At 52.5% G+C, this 18,074-nt stretch overlaps 1 protein-coding gene and 1 long non-coding RNA gene across 7 annotated transcripts in view; one reads left to right on the forward strand and one right to left on the reverse strand.

Annotated features, from left to right (window-relative positions):
- The first annotated feature begins 977 nt into the window (after positions 1–977).
- LOC140846612 (uncharacterized) lies at positions 978–3,155 on the forward strand. The gene is made up of 2 exons (XR_012125914.1): positions 978–1,111; positions 1,475–3,155. It is a non-coding gene; the product is annotated as an uncharacterized lncRNA (long non-coding RNA).
- A 5,164-nt stretch (positions 3,156–8,319) lies between these two features.
- Positions 8,320–18,074, reverse strand: part of GNB1L (G protein subunit beta 1 like) — a 62,623-nt gene continuing 52,868 nt past the window's right edge. For all 6 annotated transcript variants that reach the window (XM_073223751.1, XM_073223750.1, XM_073223749.1 and 3 more), the window contains one exon: positions 8,320–8,777. In XM_073223751.1, coding sequence (XP_073079852.1) covers positions 8,526–8,777 — 252 coding nt within the window. In that variant the 3' untranslated portion in view covers positions 8,320–8,525. The remainder of the gene's footprint in view (positions 8,778–18,074) is intronic.

The following is an 18,074-nucleotide window of genomic DNA, read 5'->3' on the forward strand; positions in this document are numbered from 1 at the left end:
GCTCTGTTCCCACCAGGCCGGGTTCAGCCCGGGTCCTCTCCACAGGTCTCCCTGGTGCCAGCGACCCAGACTCGCCGGTGAGGTGGGCAGTCCAGCGGTGGGTCCTGCGCCCTCAGGGAGCTGGTGACCGCCCTGGGTGTCAGGGTCAGGACCCTTGGGAGACGGTCCCTCTGAGGGCCTGTGCCCAGGCCAGTCCCGCTGGCTCCTGAGCAGGTGAAGGCCAGAAGGCATGGAGGGAGTGACTTCTCACGGACTGAGGCCAGCGGCACCGCTGACCCCGGAAGCCACCTTTAGGTCCAAGGCTTTTCCAGTGGGGCAGTGCCAGGGCCCAGGCCAGCCCCCGCCTTGCCCCAACCCAACCCCAAGAGCCAGGGCTGCTCCCAGCCCCTCCTCCTGACTCCTCAGGAGGGACGATGGGGCCACCTGGCTCTGGGAGGTCCCGGCCCGGCTGGCCCTCCGGGGCAGAGGAGGCAAAGGCGGGTGTCAGGCGGGAGTGCAGAGAGTTTCGGGGCATCGTACACGATGAAGTGCCTACCTCCCGGTATCCGTTGAGACACAGTTGTGCTCACGAGAATGCTTGTTCCTGCGGGGAGGGGCAGGTGCCGGCCAGGCCGGTGCACGCTCCAGGAGGGCCCGAGGGGCCCAGACAGGCTCTGCAGGGGCAGGCCAGCATGGGGCGCCTCCACGCCGAGCTGCCCGCTCACGCGCTGGTTTCCCAGGGGCAGCTTCTGCTACTATCAGGGTGGCTGGGTGAAGCTTCAAGTGAGCATATCTCCCATAAGGACCACAGGGACTCGTCCCTGAACGCCCATAGCAGCCTGTGTGGCCAAAACCAGGACGCGGCCCAGCCGTGTCCCAGCAGGTGGGCAGTGAGTCCCTGGTTCCTCCATCCCAGGACCCAGCAGTGCAGAGGAAGGGACGCATCCTGGACAGATGGTGAGCGTGTCACGTGAGCGGAAGAGCCGGGCTCGGGAAGTGCCACGCTCTGTGATCCCGGCAGCAGAGCTGGGGAACGTTCCAGTGGTGCCAGGGCTGCGGGGGCGACTACAGCGGGCCGCAGGGTGTTACTGGGTGGCGGAGCGTCGTCACCATTCACACCATCCTTCAGGAGGTAGGTGTTACTGAACATCGGCTCTCCAGGCCCCTTCCTTTTGTCTGACCCCGTTCCGATGCCGGCTCTTCTCTCCACCCGTCATTCTTGGCCCTGTAGCTGAGCTGCACAGGGTGCTGGGAGGGGCTTTAGGATGTATCGCTCCTGGTTAGCAACATAGCACGTCCTCTGCTCCTCCAAGCAGGGAAGAGGACTGGCAGGCCCAGGGTTATGGACAGGAAAGGTGTGAGCTGTGGGCTCCGCCCAGCACGGCCACAGACTCGGGGAGACCCACTTCTCCCACCCCACTGTGCATTCAGACACCTGCCTTCTGTCTAGTCCTCGAGGAAAAGGAGACTAAAGTACTTCATCTACTCCCATCAGATGGGAGTTGCCACCCCACGTTCCAGGTGCTCACGGCAAGCTCTAGGGGGCCTGCAGACGCCTCGGGTCCTGGCGTGCCCACTATTGAGACGAGGTGCTGCAGGCGCGGGGCTGCCAGCTGGGCGGGCTTCTGTTTAATGCTGCAGCCAGCTGCCGGTGACATGGGCGTTGTTTTTCCCTGCATTATGGTCTGTTTGAAATTCCCAAAGTCAATGAACACCAATTGTACAACAAATTCTCATGATTAATAAATGGCATGTTGTGTAATAAATCATCTCTACGTAGTCACCCTCTCATTTGATATATCAAAATATATGGATATAACAAAGCAAAATTTTCCCAATATTTAAACATTTGTTATAAGTTCATCAAACACGCTTCTGAATATTTAACAAAAACGACAAGCCTAACATCAGATCTCGGAATGCCTTGACATCTCAGGAAAGCCACAGACGTGGATGGGACGCACCACAGCCGGGTCTGAAGGCGCCACGCAGGCTTCAGGCTCTCTCCATGGCCTCTCGCTCTTTCTTACTTGCGTTCTCAGCACCCCCGGGCTCAGCCCACCGCGGTCATCGGGGAGCTTCTCTCCGGGTCGGGCACCCGGGAGGGCCTGCTGCTGTCTGTGAGTGAGGCTTTGTTCAGGAACCTGCTCCGGGTTGAGGAACCCTTAACTGCAGCCCGACTTTCATATTTCCTTTCAGTTCCTGACCCCCGGTGGCTCTCTCTGAGATGAGGGGTCCTTCGGGGTCCCTGTGCCTAGGAGGTCCTGGTCCACTGCCCTTTCATTTGGAGAAATTGCTCTGGTGTGCTGGGATGAGTGCCCTTCCCAGCAGGGCTGAGAGGGAGTGGGCACCTGGGTGTGCCCCGCTGCCACACAGGAGCACAGCGCACCGTCCCTGCCCCCTGGCCCTCCCCCTGGCCCAGGCTGCCTCTGCTCCCTCGTTCTGGCTGCACAAAGAGAAACGGGCCTTATTTTGTAAAGGCTGCGAATACTTTGACCTTCCTCCCTCACGAGGTGGGGTCTGTGTTCCCTCCCTGCTGCCAGGGCTGGGCAGAGAAGGTTCTGGACTCCTGCCTGGTTCACTGGCAGAACTCTTTGGAACCCCCACGTAAGACGCCCGACTCCCCTAGACTGCCATGCTGAGAGGTGCCCCCGTGCCCAGCCCACCCAGGGACCCACCGCCAGGTGGAGCAGAGACAAATTGCCCAGCCCAGCCCCTCCCAACCTCCTGACTGGCGGACTCCACGCGCTGTCGTAAGCTGCTGAGCGTGGCGCTTTATTAATGTGTCAACGGACAACTGCAAAAGGGTGGCTGAACTGACTCATGAAGAAACTGACTCGATTTCTTAACAATGCGTGTCTGAGAAAAAAAACCAGAAACATAAGCACCTTGGTCTCATGATCTCGGACTGCTAAAGCAAGACTCCACAGACCGGGTGGCTGATAAAAGCAGAAACTCATTCCTCGGTTCTGGGGGCTGGGAGCCCAAGAGCGGGCAGACGAGCCTGGCGGGGCGCAGGTCCTGGCCGCCGCGGCCGCCCGGTCAGCCTTTCTTGTTCGAGGGTCAGCATCCTTGGCCTGTCAGCCCTGTCTGTCTGGACAGACGACGGCGACTGTCATCTTCACGCCCAACGCGTCCCGGGCCCATGTGGGGCCTCGGCGCTGCTCCTGCTCCTGGCTCAGCTCCCAGGGTTTGAACGCCCAGGCCGGGTGCTGGGAGTGGGCGCGGGGCAGCTCCAGAGCCCCACATGGAGGCAGAGGTGCTTCCCCCCGAGGCCATGAGCACCTCAGTGTCCCCCTTGGGCACAGCGGGGCATGTCCTGCTCCCTGCTGTCCTGGTCCCGTCCCCCACCCATGACTTGCCATGTGGACGCCCCAGCCTGCTTTGGGAATGTCTGGAAATTCCCCACATGGGCCCGGGACGTGTCAGGCATCAAGATGACAGCCGCCATGATCTGTCCAAATGGACGGGGCTGACAGGCCCAGGACGCTGGTGCTCATCAAGAACTGTCCACCTCCCACCCGGCGCCCGGTGGGCGCCTGTCCGGTGCTCCGCCCAGCGGCAGCCGCCTTGCCCCCGGCATGCTGCTCGGCTCTCTCTGGCCCAGGCGCTTCCTTCCTGCCCGTCTCCTAACAGGCCTCTGGGTCAGGCTGGCGAGGCCAGCACCGAGCTTGCCGGCCCGAGGACACTGAGCCGCGGCAGAGCGGTGCTGCCTCCAGCACACATGGAAACCAGAGCGAGGGCGGAAAAGGCCGCACAGGAGGCGGCGCGGGCTGGATGCGGGGGACTGCGTGCCCCGAGCTGTGGGGTGGGGGCCGCGGCTTGCCTCTCCCAGGGCACAGGTGCATGGCACGCTCGGCTTTACAGCTTCCGTCTGTGCCAGCTTGTCTTTAACACCAGGCTTTCCCATGGAGTCATAGCTAGTTGAGTAGCAAGCGTTTCTAAAGAACCCCCTGGAGGAATGTTTTTTTTTGTGTGTGCAAACAGTCCTTTTGTGCGGAGGGTGCTCTGTGGCTTCTTGGCAGAGACGCAGGTGGGAAACACCTGACTGAACATCACTCACAGGGAGTGAAAGACACGCACAGCACGTCAGCACAGAGCCCGCCTGCGAGCGAGCTGCCAGGTCTCCCTGCACGCTGTGCCCAGCCGGCCTGTCCCCATGTCACCCTCAGTGCCGAGCACAGCCTCCAGCCCCCAGGGGCTCACCCACCACGGATGCCGAGGCCAGGCTGTGTGTTCCCAGGGCACATGGCTGTCTGATGTTACCACATCTGCAGAAGTCAGGGTGCACAAAGGCAGTGACTTCTCAACAGCCGTGGGCTGCATCCGAGGTCACTTGCTGGGTCTGCCATTGGCCACCTGCTTGTCCAATAGGGGCTTGACCTGCAGTGGGATGCTGGGTGAGTGCTGCCCATCTGCTGGGTTGGGTGATCTTGGGGCTGCAAGAGGGTCTTGCCGGCTGCAAGGAGGCTGGGCAGCCCCAGGAGCCGAGGGCCTGTCCTACAGCACAGGCTCCAAAGTGTGCCAACAGTCGTGCGGGCTAGCAGAGGCCCCTGCCTGCTGACAGCTGGCTGCGGTCTGTGAGGTCCTGGCTGCAACGTGTCTGCGCCGCTGACCCGCAGAAGCTCTTTCAGTGAGGATAGGACAGCAGAGGACACTGCCCGGAGCTGGAAGCAGGTGAAGAAGTCTTAGCGCTGTCCCCGACGCAGGCTTCCTCCGCTCCGAGCAGCCTCACCGCCATCTGAAGGGATGCTCATGGGGACACTGAGAAGCCGGTGAACAGACCGCGTGTCTCGGAGGACAGGGCGGCCTGGAACGTGTCTTGCTGAGGGTGCAAGGGCAACATGTGATACCTGTCCAGCACATTTCCTGGCACTCACCTGGGGACCTCGGGGCTCTGCCACCAAGCATTTCCCCTGCAGGTGGCCTTCTGCGCGTCCCTGCCCACTCCCAGGAAGTGGCTGACTGCTGGCAGGATGACATCGGTGTTCCTGGCACGGAATCACTGCCGTTCGGCCTTGTGGACCATACACCATCAACGGGACGGCCGAGTGAAACAGCACCTACATTTAGGTGCCAGTGAAGGTTCTCAGGTAACAGCCAAGTAACCAGAAAAGGCACGTGGGACCTGGAAGAAAGCATGGGGCTGGCCGCACAAAGCCACCACTGCCGCGGACAGATGTGGCTGGGTGTGCAGGTCGATGCCGGGCCTGCCCCGTCCTCGGCTGCCCGACCTGGCCGAGGGAACGGCTGCTTGCAAATGCAGCTCTGCTGCGGGCCCCAGGTGGGCCAGTGGCGGGGCTCCCTGCATGGCCTGAGCCCCTGCTCTCACCCTTCTGGGTGTTTAACAGGTCGAGGAACACCGGCAACTGGGCCTCCAAGGACAGGTTTCACTGACACGGCGTGTGGGGGAAAGTGGGCCTTTTGTACTGGGGCTTAGTGGAACTGGGAGGAACCCTGCCAGGCGTGGGCGGTGCCTCCTCAGGCCCTCTGCCCAGTAAGGATGCTCCGAGCCCCACAGGGACACCTCACGCCGCCCTGCCTGGGCAGACACCCTACAAGCCTGGGGCGGCCATGCAAGCTTCCTGGCCTGCCGGGGCCCCAGGGACTTCCCACTGCTGTGCCTTCGCCCCAGTTTCTCGGGGTCTGTCTGGGCTGCTCTCCGTGGCTGGGGGACTCCATGCATGGACGTACCAGTTTGCTTCTCCATCTATCAAATGACATGGGGTCGTGTCAGGTTTGGGGCTATTGTCCAGAAGTATCAATGAGCATACCCGCGTGAAGGAAGAAGCCATCCCCAGGATGGAAGGGCCCTAAGTCACTGCCAAGGGGACTGAGGATGCAGGCGCCTCCGGGGCCCACGGTCTTGGAGCCAACAGAGGCTCCTCCCCGCAGGGCCCACCTGTCCTACGGCACGACAGCCCACCCTGGGGCAGGCCAGGGATCGCAGAGCGCTGGAAGGCGGCAGAGCCCCTGCACAGCGGGTTCCCAGAGCGCGGCAGACCCTGGCACCAGGTCAGGTCTGAGGAAGGACCCGGCCCTGGGGATGCGACAAGGACCACCTGGGGCTTTGCACAGACCCCAGGCCGTTATCTGGAGTGGGGCTGCTTCTTTCTGCATTGCGGGGGGTTCAAGTTTGGGATGCCTGGCTAGTGCCCAGGGTTGGCTGACCCCGAGGCTGTGCTGTGTGAGGCCACAGCCCCCCAGTGGGCACAGAGGAGGGCCAGATGATGACCTGGTGGGCCCCACTGGTTTGGGCACTGATACTTCCAGTGTAGTCAGCCCCACAGCTGTTCCCGGAGGCTTTGCCGAGTGAAACAAGTTCTGGCCAGCGTCTCTGGACACGACACCCATCAGACCTTGGAGGCCTGGAACCTGCCTGCCTGATTCACCAGACCCGACAGCTCCAGGTACAGAACCCTGGTCTGCGTCTGCCAGTGCCTCCTTTTCTGTCTCTAGGGGTGGGATGTGGCAGTCCACATGCACAGCTCACTGCAGACATTCTGGAGGCATCTCAAGGTGTTGTGCCCCCTGGGCTGACATGCAGTACCTGTCCCTTACCTAGAACGCATGTCCCCATGGCTGTTTTTGTAAATACAGTGATTTTGCCAAAGGATAGTCACCAAGATTTATGGGCTGGTGACAGGGACTTAAACAGGGATGCTCCTTCCTTGAAATACCCCCGCCCAGTGCCCAGCACCTCGGCTCAGACCCGGGGCAGGCGGACAGCACCGCAACACGGGCTCCGGCAGCCGCTCTGGGCCCAGCAGGGCTGCAGGGGGCATGTGAGAGATGCACAGCCCGGCCATGGGTGGGACCAAGAGGTTCGCTTTCAGAATGCCCACCCTCAACCCAGGTGGCCCTAGCCAGACGTCTGTCCAATAGATCCAGAAGGTGTCTGTTCCTGAGGACGGTCAGCCTTCAGCAGCTGCCCGCTGGCCCCACAGCCGCTGCCCAGTGGCCACGCCCACCCTGTCTTCGGCATCCTGCGTCCCCGCCAAGCCCCGCCACTGCAGCTCCAAGGATCCGGCTGCACGAGAGACCCCTGCTCGGTGGCGGCAGAGCATAGCCGGGCTCCCCTGGCAGATACATCCTCAGTGGGAGGGAAGGCGGGTCCTCGGGGACCTCGGGGGCCTCCCGTGGTGGGTGAGCAGGCCTCTTGGGATGGGTGCCCTCAGGCATCCCATCTCCCTAAACCCTGCGGTCCCTCCCTCTGCGGTACACTCAGGGTTCTGGCACGTCTGTGCACTGGCATATCTGCCTTGCGGCCCATGTTCCAACCAGCCGACCTTGAGCCCTTTCTAGCCCACAAGCTGGGATACCAAGGCCTGACCCCCTGTGGGCAGGGCCTGTGGCAGTGGATTCATCTGACGAATCTCGTATCCTGGCCGCCTGGATCCCACACATGTGCTCCAGATTTCTGTGCATCAACTGGGAAAGCCACACAGCTCCTCTGGAGCAGAGCCACTTCATCACGGGCCACACCTGGTACCTCAGCCTGGGGGCCTGCTGGGGGCCTGATGGGTGCCTTAGGAGAGCCACCCCGGATCCTTCAGGAATGCTGACCTCTCCAGGCAAGGCCCAAGGGGGCTTTCTGCCAAAGCAGCTGGCAGGACAGCAGGGTTGGAGGCCCCCAGCTTCAGGGTCTGCCCATAGCCCCCCAACTCAACTTTCAGGACCCTGCTCCTTCCCAATCAATGCCCCGCGTGAAGAGAAGTCGCCCTGATGTCGGGGCTTGGCCATGCCCGGACGGAGGCCTGGCGCACTGGCTGCTTGTGCCCCGTGTGCGTGGTGCCAGCCTGAGGCCCAGCCTGCCTTGCCCACTCCTGCTGTGTGTTGTGCCCGGCAGCTGCCCAGGAGGCGGCCTTGGGCCATCTCGGTCTCACTTCCCTGGGGACACTCCTGCCTGCAGATCCTGCATGTGGCCCGTGCCCACACTCAGCACAAGCTCTGTCCACACAGAGGCCCCGCCACCACCCCATGCCCTCCTTCTACCCGGCCCCCTTTGGGGGTCTCATGACCTCCCTCTGCTGGTCCCAGTCTCAGCCCTGCATCAGGAGCTCCTGGTCAGCCTCAGGCAAGGAGCCATGTGCAGGCGGCAGGCCCTGATTATACCTGATGGTCCCTGCAGGACGGGGTCTGCCTGCCATGCCCACGGGAGGGTGTGAAGGTGGCTCTGGGCTCTGACCTGCAGGGAGCTGGGGGTCCCCTCGGAGAGTCTGTATGTCAAGCCTGCAGATTTGCAGCTACAAGTTCATCGTGAGGCGCTCCAGGCTGGCCCCTCACTGGCCGCAGACGCTTAGGCGTCCAGCCCAGTCACCCTTTAAACGACAGTGTCACTGTTGTACAGATGCCATATTTCACAAAAAGAGACACAAGCCTTGTACAGAAAGTGAGGGCTCCACAGACAGGGCTCTTCTCGCAACCGGAGAAGGAGGCCCCACGACTTGCCACCCGCAGGCCCCATGCATGTCCATGTGCCTGGGTCAGGCCAGAGCACAGGCGCCCACCTCCCCACGCCCATGTGTGCTGACAAGGGGGTCGGGTCACGTGCACGGGTAGAGTGACCAGACACTGATGCGCTGATCCCTGGACCCCGCAGCCAGCAAGCCGTCGGTGGCAAAGGCCACGCAGTGGACAGTAGCACTGTGGAAGGCCAGCACAGCCAGGGGCTTCATCGTCCTCCAGTGAAACACACGGATGCGGTGGTCCCAGCCTGCAGTGGCCAGGATCTTGCGGTCTGGCCGGATCTTGACATCGGCGATCCCAGGATTGGTCAGCTCGTGAGTTCTGCACACCTGAGACCAGAGCAGCAGGGAGAACGGTGAGATGGCTTCTTTGACCTGTCACAGAGGCCCCCACCTGCGGTGCCCCCAGCCTGCAGCCGGAACAAGCAGGGAAACAGGCTGCCATGAAGCCACATAGTCCTGCAGACTTACGCCCTACCTCCCAGGAGCCGGGCACAGACTGGCCGAGGGGGCAGCCTGACCTCTGCCTCGGCGGAACCCTGGGTTATGACAGAGGACTTCCGCCCTTCTCTCAGAAGCCCAAGCCCCTGTGAGAGGGCCGGCCACGCCCCCCAGGGAAGGCTTCAGTGGGCTGGATCCTGGTGACCCTGCACCCTACCGTCCAAGACGTAACTTTTCCAGCTTGATGGGGTAACGCTCAGCACCTCTGGAGAGACCTCACACCTACCCAACACACAAAGAATGCAAGGAATGCAAACTCCTTCTTTAGCAAAACTAAGAGGTAAATGAGACCTTGACGTGAAGACGGGCTGAAGGGCTGCCCAGAGGGCAGGTCAGCAGGGCGTGGGCAGGGTGAGGGGGCAACACCGAAGGTGCAGCCCACCTGACTGGCTGCAGGGGGTGCTGCACCGGGTGCAGCCAAAGCCTTGGTCCTGGCCTGGTTCTGCGATGGGGGAAAGCCGGACGAAACAACCTCTCTGGGGGCTGCGCGAGCGGCTGGTGCCTCTTCCCCACACGTGCCTCCCTCAGCATGGAACCGGCCACTCTTGGTGACACAGGACTATCTCCTGTGCCACCAGGCAGGCTGGCATCTCTGTCCCTACACACCAAGAGACAGAGGCACCTTGCCATCATTGTGCCAACCCCAGATGGCCACTGCCTCCCACCAATCCTGTGTCTGGCCTGGTCCTGTGCGTCGTGAGCTCTCGTTGCCCAGAAGTTGTTTTGCCACCCCTCACCCATTCCTCCTAATTCTCCTAATGGGGCTGTAGCGGCCTCAGTGAAGATCTTTCATTTCTACGAAGTTAACAGAAGGAAAAAGGAGGGAAAAAAGCATGGAAAAACAAGTGACAACATTCCTTGAAAACAAGTGGAAATTGTCACCAAGAATGTTTTCCATAAATTAACAAAATAAAATTTTATGAAACAATCACCTCTATAAAACAAGAACCTAAAGCAGTAAAACACAAGAAGAAAATCTGAACTGTCAAAGTAGAGGAAAGATGTAGAAGGAAAAACTCAGAGATGAAGTGGGATCAGAAATAGAAGGAAACTCATCACAAGACAGTAAATCCAAAGAGAGCAGAATGAAAGAGGCGCAGCTGCAGCGGACTGCAGAGAAAACGGCAGACGCGGAAGATGGGGGACGATGCTCTAGCATTCACTGGTTTAGAAAATCACTGTTAATTTCTAGAAATTGAAGTCTTATGACCCAAGTCTAAAGAAAGGCTATAGAATGGTCAACATTAAGATTTACTTTACTGAAACCACTGGATTTCATAACTTTAAAAAGTCCTTTTGGTAGTCATGCAAAAAGACTGTCAATCGTGAGGGTAAGGTTCAGGCTGTCCTCAGCATGTCCCCTGGCCGCATCTGTGCCAGCAAACAGCAGAGTGATACCCACAGGCCTGTGCAGGGAGGCGAGGTCCAAAAATTTTATATCCAGCCAAACTGTTGTTCAAGTATAAAGACAACAGACAAGCATTTTTGAACATGTAAGAACCCAAAGAATGTGCTCCCGTAAGCTCTTCCTGAAGGACTAGAAGATTAACTCCAGTCTCAGAAGGGATGACTGGAGAGCTACAGCAGAGCTGGCAGGGAGCACCGAATCCACCAACCTGTAGGATTAGGTCTGAAACAATATGGGGATTATGGCTATGGAACCGGTTATGTAACTAACAGAAATATGTGAGGACAGTGAGAGAGATGGGATGTTTAATTTCACCGATTTGCTCGTCTTTTGTCATTTGGGGCCAAAGGTATAACCACCGACCTCATACCTGAGAGACTGTGATGCCCCACGGTCAGTGACGACAGAGACAACATGCCTTCCTCCCCCACCCCCGACATGAGGAGCCGCAGTTTCCTGGTACTTGCTCTTATATTTCTCATAAAGAAATAATAATACACTGAAAAGATTTATGATTGGATTCCAAAGTGAAGTGCAATCTGTGCTATGTACAGGAGGGGTGCTGGAAGAGTGACTGGCAAAGGTACACGAGGACAGCACATGAGAGAAACAAGGGCCCAACCTCTGTAATAAAGACTGAATTCAGAGCCAAAGCTTAGGACAAACTATTTGCCATATTTCACAACGGTAAGGGGTACAATTCCCAAAGAACAGCTATGAGTATCTGTTTGAGGAATGTGGCTATGATGGCGTAACTGGTACCGGAGTAGTCATCACGCGCTAACCACCACCAAACTGGACAAATACACTGAGCAGCTGTGCCCAGGTCCTGGACAACAGGCGGGGAAGGGCAGGTGAGGAGGTGAGCCTCCCAAACACCCCAGCAGCTCTCTGCCTGGGCAAACATTCCAACCACAAAGTCCAGGCAGGCCACAGCAGCCACATGAAGCCATGGATGGATGCAAAGTCAGAGCGTTGGGTGGCTAGAGAGGCTGCGATCTGTGAGGTGAGGCGGCAGCACAGAGGGACCGAGGACCACGTGGGTCCCCGTGGGTCCCATGTGAGGGCTGTGCCGAGCATGCTCAGGCACCACACAGGGCTTACTGGACAGTGGCTGCTGCAGACACAAGAGAGCAACAAAATCTTGGGTCCTGCCTGCCCGAGCGCAGAGACTGACAACCTAGATCAGCTGAGATGCCACAAAGGCCTCACTTCCATGACAGGAAGCACCCCTTCAGCAGGGACTACTCCAGACCTACTGTACCAGCTAGAAACCAAGCCCTCGGTCGGAAGAGGGTGCAGTTTGGAAGCTGAGTCCCACCGCATTAGAATGACCCTGGGCTGTCCGTAACCCTGCCCTGACGGGGATCAGCCGAGTCTATGCAAGGTTTGAGGTGAACAGCCAGTAACTAAACTGCCTGTGAGCACAACAGTAAACACTCTTCAGAGCAAAATGATAGAATTCAGTCCCCATTATCTGTCATTTACAGTGTCCAGCACACAAACAAGAAATTATTAGACATTCAAGGAAGAGGAATGTGTGAGCCACGGTCAAAGAAAACAATAACCAGCTAATAGAAATTGGCCCAGAATGGCACAGATGTTGGACATGCCAGACAAAGATTTTAAAGTAGCTCTTCAAATATGTTGAAAAATCCAAAGGAAATGCTTTCAAATAATTACCGAAAAAATTGTCTTGATGAGTGAACAGATAAGAACTGCTAGCTGAGAAATGGAAATTATAAAAAAGAATCAAAGCAGAACAGAGCAAGTGGTGTTGATTAAAGAACAGAAAGCCCATAAACAGACCCACGAAGACGCAGCACTTCACCAAGCGCTGGCGAGGACGCGGAGCAGCAGGAACTCTCCCAGCGTCGGGGGGAAGGCAACATGCCGCAGCCACTTAAGGACACTGCGGTGGCTTCTTACAAAACTTAAGGCAGCCTTTTCAACCGATGGCACTGCAACTGGACGTCCCCCTGAAAAATACTGAATCTAAACACAGACCTTCCACCCTTCACAAAGATTAACTCAAAATTGATCATAGATTTAAATGTAAAATACAGAACTATAAAATTCCTAGAAGATAGCATAAAAGAAAACCTAGGTGACTGTGGGTTTTTGACAATGACATTTTAGGTACAACACCAAAGGCACAAGCCATGAAAGAAAGAATTGATAAGCTGGACTTCATTAAACTTAAAAATGTCTGCTCTGTGGAAGACACTGTCAGGAGAATTAAAAAGACAAGCCACAGACTGGCAGAAAATATTTGCAAAAGACACGTTTGACAAAGGACTGCTATTTTACTATATAATAAACGCTTAAAACTCAACAATGAGAAAACAAACAATTAAAAAATAGGCCGAAGACCTAACAGACACCTCACTAAAGAAGACACTAGATAGAAAATAAGCACATGGAAAGATGCTCCCATGGTATGCCGTCAGGGAACTGCAAATTGCAACAGTAAACAGACAGCGCTACATGTCCATTAGAATGACCCAAATTCAAAACACCGACACCACCAGCGCTGGTGGAGATGCGGAGCAGCAGGAACTCTTCCAGCGCTGGTAGGAATGCAAAACGCTACGGCCACTTTTGAAGACATTGTGGTGGCTTCTTTTTGTTTATTTTAATTTTTTTTTTTTTTTTTTTTTTTTTTTTTTGAGAGGGCATCTCTCATATTTATTGATCAAATGGTTGTTAACAACAATAAAATTCAGTATAGGGGGGTCAATGCTCAATGTACAATCATTAATCCATCTCAAGCCTAATTCTCGTCAGTCTCCAATCTTCTGAAGCATAACGAACAAGTTCTTACATGGTGAACGAATTCTTACAGAGTGAATAAATTCTTACATGGTGAACAGTACAAGGGCAGTCATCACAGAAACTTTCGGTTTTGATCATGCAATATGACCTATAAACCATCAGGTCAAATATGAATATTCATTTGATTTTTGTACTTGATTTATATGTTCATCCCACATTTCTCCTATTATTATTATTATTTTTATTTTTAATAAAATGCTGAAGTGGTAGGTAGATGCAAGATAAAGGTAGAAAACATAGTTTAGTGCTGTAAGAAGGCAAATGTAGATGATCAGATGATCAGGTGTGTGCCTATGGACTAAGTATTAATCCAGGCTAGACAAGGGCAGCAAGACATCCACGGATGCAGAAGATTTCTCTCAAAGCAGGGGGGGTGAGGTTCTGAGCCTCACCTCTGTTGATCCCCAAATTCTCACCTGATGGCCCCCCTGCGACTGTGCCTGTCTTAGGTTGTTCCTCCCTTGAGGAATCTTACCCGTCTCTGGCTAACCAGTCATCTTCCGGGGCCATACAGGGAAATGTAAAGTTGGTAAGTGAGAGAGAAGCCATATTGTTTGCAAAGGTTAGCTTTTTACTTCTTTGCAGATTTATGCCCTGTGGCTTCTATGCCCAGCACTTGTCTCGAGGTATCTTTACCACCTGGAGGAATTATGATACTCGGTAAATTCGATATGAGGCACGAATTCTATTTAAGGTTTGTAATTAGGAAGGAAGAAGAAAAGCTATAGATGTAGCATATGAAGGAAACTTGGGAGGATTGATTATTTCTTTGACATATCTTCTTGTATAGTACCTTAAGTATGTATAGGTTTTAAACTACTAACTAATTTGCACACACATATTAACATAATAGGAATACGGTGACATAAACAAAGCAAATCTATAATTACCAGCCATCTCCAGTGAAGCCAAGAAAACCATTTAGGCACCCTAGGCATTTGTGAAAATTTATCTATGATATGATGGATATTTTCCAACTGTACTTGAACCATCAGACAAATTAAAGCAGCCCATTTCTGGGATCTGTTCACATCCCATATGTTCTTTTAACCATAGATAGTCTATAGTCATGAGATTTTGGGGTGCTACAACTTGCACCCCTCCCAACTCCTGGTTGAGTTCCAACAGTACAGATCCAGTCAAATTCGTTGTCTCACTGTATGCACATGCCAGCCTAGACATCTCCCTCCTCCTTCTTATGGCAAGTCCAGGAGACGGTGGGCTGGATGCAGCCACAACCGCAGCATCGTCCGGATCCCTGTGGAGGCTTTTTGATGATCATCCCCCGGCACGAGTCCTCCAGAGTGTGCTGATGCCGGAAGCTCCTCCTCATATCGTATCTTAGTTCATTTTCTGGGTATCCAAGCTAGGCCTTGATCTTCTGCGTAGAAACAAACAGACCCTTTGCCCACACTTTGACATGCCCTCTATACCACTGTGCAGAACTCATTGGAGGTCAGCACACAGTAACTGCTTTTTTTTTTTTTTTTTTAATTAAGAGAAAGGAATATTATCAGAAAAGAGTACCTCCATAGCTGATCATCTGACACCCTTTAAGTGATCAACATTAAGGATATTTAAAGCATGCGTTGATCTTTGATTTACCAATAGTTTTATCCTGTTAAGGAGTAATCCCCCTTTTCTTTCTTTCTTTCTTTTTTTTTTTTTAAATTTTTAATCTACACTTACCTGAAGAATACTATGTTTACTATGCTCTCCCCTATATCAGGTCCCCCCTAACAACCACATTACGGTTACTGTCCATCAGCTTAGCAAAATGTTGTAGAGTCACTACTTGTCCTCTCTGTGTTGTGCAGCCCACCCTCCCCTTTCTCCCTCCCCCCCATGCATGCTAATCTTAATACCCCCCTTCTTCTTCCCCCCCCTTATCCCTCCCTGCCCACCCATCCTCCCCAGTTCCTTTCCCTTTGGTACCTGTTAGTCCATTTTTGGGTTCTGTAATTCTGCTGCTGTTTTGTTCCTTCAGTTTTTCCTTTGTTCCTATACTCCTCAGATGAGTGAAATCATTTGATATTTCTCTTTCTCCGCTTGGCTTATTTCACTGAGCATAATACTCTCCAGCTCCATCCATGTTGCTGCAAATGGTTGGATTTTTCCACTTCTTATGGCTGAGTAGTATTCCATTGTGTATATGTACCACATCTTCTTTATCCATTCATCTACAGATGGACATTTAGGTTGCTTCCAATTCTTGGCTATTGTAAATAGTGCTGCGATAAACATAGGGGTGCATCTGTCTTTCTCAAACTTGATTGCTGCGTTCTTAGGGTAAATTCCTAGGAGTGGAATTCCTGGGTCAAATGGTAGGTCTGTTTTGAGCATTTTGATGCACCTCCATACTGCTTTCCACAATGGTTGAACTAATTTACATTCCCACCAGCAGTGTAGGAGGGTTCCCCTTTCTCCACAGCCTCGCCAACATTTGTTGTTGTTTGTCTTTTGGATGGCAGCTATCCTTACTGGTGTGAGGTGATACCTCATTGTAGTTTTAATTTGCATTTCTCTGATAATTAGCGATGTGGAGCATCTTTTCATGTGTCTCTTGGCCATCTGTATTTCTTTTTTGGAGAACTGTCTGTTCAGTTCCTCTGCCCATTTTTTAATTGGGTTATTTGTTTTTTGTTTGTTGAGGCGTGTGAGCTCTTTATATATTCTGGACGTCAAGCCTTTATCAGATCTGTCATTTTCAAATATATTCTCCCATACTGTAGGGTTCCTTTTTGTTCTATTGATGGTGTCTTTCGCTGTACAGAAGCTTTTCAGCTTAATGTAGTCCCACTTGCTCATTTTTGCTGTTGTTTTCCTTGCCCGGGGAGATATGTTCAAGAAGAGATCACTCATGTTTATGTCTAAGAGGTTTTTGCCTATGTTTTTTTCCAAGAGTTTAATGGTTTCGTGACTTACATTCAGGTCTTTGATCCATTTTGAGTTTACCTTTGTATATGGGGTTAGACAATGGTCCAGTTTCATTCTCCTACATGTAGCTGTCCAGTTTTGCCAGCACCATCTGTTGAAGAGACTGTCATTTTGCCATTGTATGTCCATGGCTCCTTTATCAAATATTAATTGACCATATATGTTTGGGTTAATTTCTGGGGTCTCTAATCTGTTCCACTGGTCTGTGGCTCTGTTCTTGTGCCAGTACCAAATTGTCTTGATTACTATGGCTTTGTAGTAGAGCTTGAAGTTGGGGAGTGAGATCCCCCCTACTTTATTCTTCTTTTTCAGGATTGCTTTGGCTATTCGGGGTCTTTGGTGTTTCCATATGAATTTTTGAATTATTTGTTCCAATTCATTGAAGAATGTTGCTGGTAATTTGAGAGGGATTGCATCAAATTTGTATATTGCTTTCGGCAGGATGGCCATTTTGACGATATTAATTCTTCCTAGCCATGAGCATGGGATGAGTTTCCATTTATTAGTGTCCCCTTTAATTTCTCTTAAGAGTGACTTGTAGTTTTCAGAGTATAAGTCTTTCACTTCCTTGGTTAGGTTTATTCCTAGGTATTTTATTCTTTTTGATGCAATGGTGAATGGAATTGTTTTCCTGATTTCTCTTTCTATTGATTCGTTGTTAGTGTATAGGAAAGCTACAGATTTCTGTGTGTTGATTTTGTATCCTGCAACTTTGCTGTATTCCGATATCAGTTCTAGTAGTTTTGGAGTGGAGTCTTTAGGGTTTTTTATGTACAGTATCATATCATCTGCAAATAGTGACAGTTTAACTTCTTCTTTACCAATCTGGATTCCTTGTATTTCTTTGTTTTGTCTGATTGCCGTGGCTAGGACCTCCAGTACTATGTTAAATAACAGTGGGGAGAGTGGGCATCCCTGTCTGGTTCCCGATCTCAGTGGAAATGCTTTCAGCTTCTCGCTGTTCAGTATAATGCTGGCTGTGGGTTTATCATATATGGCCTTTATTATGTTGAGGTACTTGCCCTCTATTCCCATTTTGCTGAGAGTTTTTATCATGAATGGATGTTGAATTTTGTCAAATGCTTTTTCAGCATCTATGGAGATGATCATGTGGTTTTTGTCTTTCTTTTTGTTGATGTGGTGGATGATGTTGATGGATTTTCGAATGTTGTACCATCCTTGCATCCCTGGGATGAACCCCACTTGGTCATGGTGTATGATCCTTTTGATATACTGTTGAATTCTGTTTGCTAATATTTTATTGAGTATTTTTGCATCTACGTTCATCAGGGATATTGGTCTGTAATTTTCTTTTTTGGTGGGGTCTTTGCCTGGTTTTGGTATTAGGGTGATGTTGGCTTCATAGAATGAGTTTGGGAGTATTCCCTCTTCTTCTATTTTGTGGAACACTTTAAGGAGAATGGGTATTATGTCTTCTCTGTGTGTCTGATAAAATTCCGAGGTAAATCCGTCCGGCCCCGGGGTTTTGTTCTTGGGTAGTTTTTTGATTACTGTTTCAATTTCTTTGCTTGTAATTGGTTTGTTTAACTTTTGTGTTTCTTCCTTGGTCAGTCTTGGGAGGTTGTATTTTTCTAGGAAGTTGTCCATTTCTTCTAGGTTTTCCAGCTTGTTGGCATATAGGTTTTCATAGTAGTCTTTAATAATTCTTTGTATTTCTGTGGAGTCTGTCGTGATTTTTCCATTCTCATTTCTGATTATGTTGATTTGTGTTGACTCTCTTTTTCTCTTAATAAGTTGGGCTAGAGGCTTATCTATTTTGTTTATTTTCTCAAAGAACCAGCTCTTGGTTTCGTTGATTTTTGCTATTGTTTTATTCTTCTCAATTTTGTTTATTTCTTCTCTGATCTTTATTATGTCCCTCCTTCTGCTGACTTTAGGCCTCATTTGTTCTTCTTTTTCCAGTTTTAATAATTGTGATGTTAGAC

The sequence above is a fragment of the Manis javanica genome, chromosome 15 (genome assembly GCF_040802235.1).
Source record: "Manis javanica isolate MJ-LG chromosome 15, MJ_LKY, whole genome shotgun sequence".
Taxonomy (NCBI): Eukaryota; Metazoa; Chordata; class Mammalia; order Pholidota; family Manidae; genus Manis; species Manis javanica.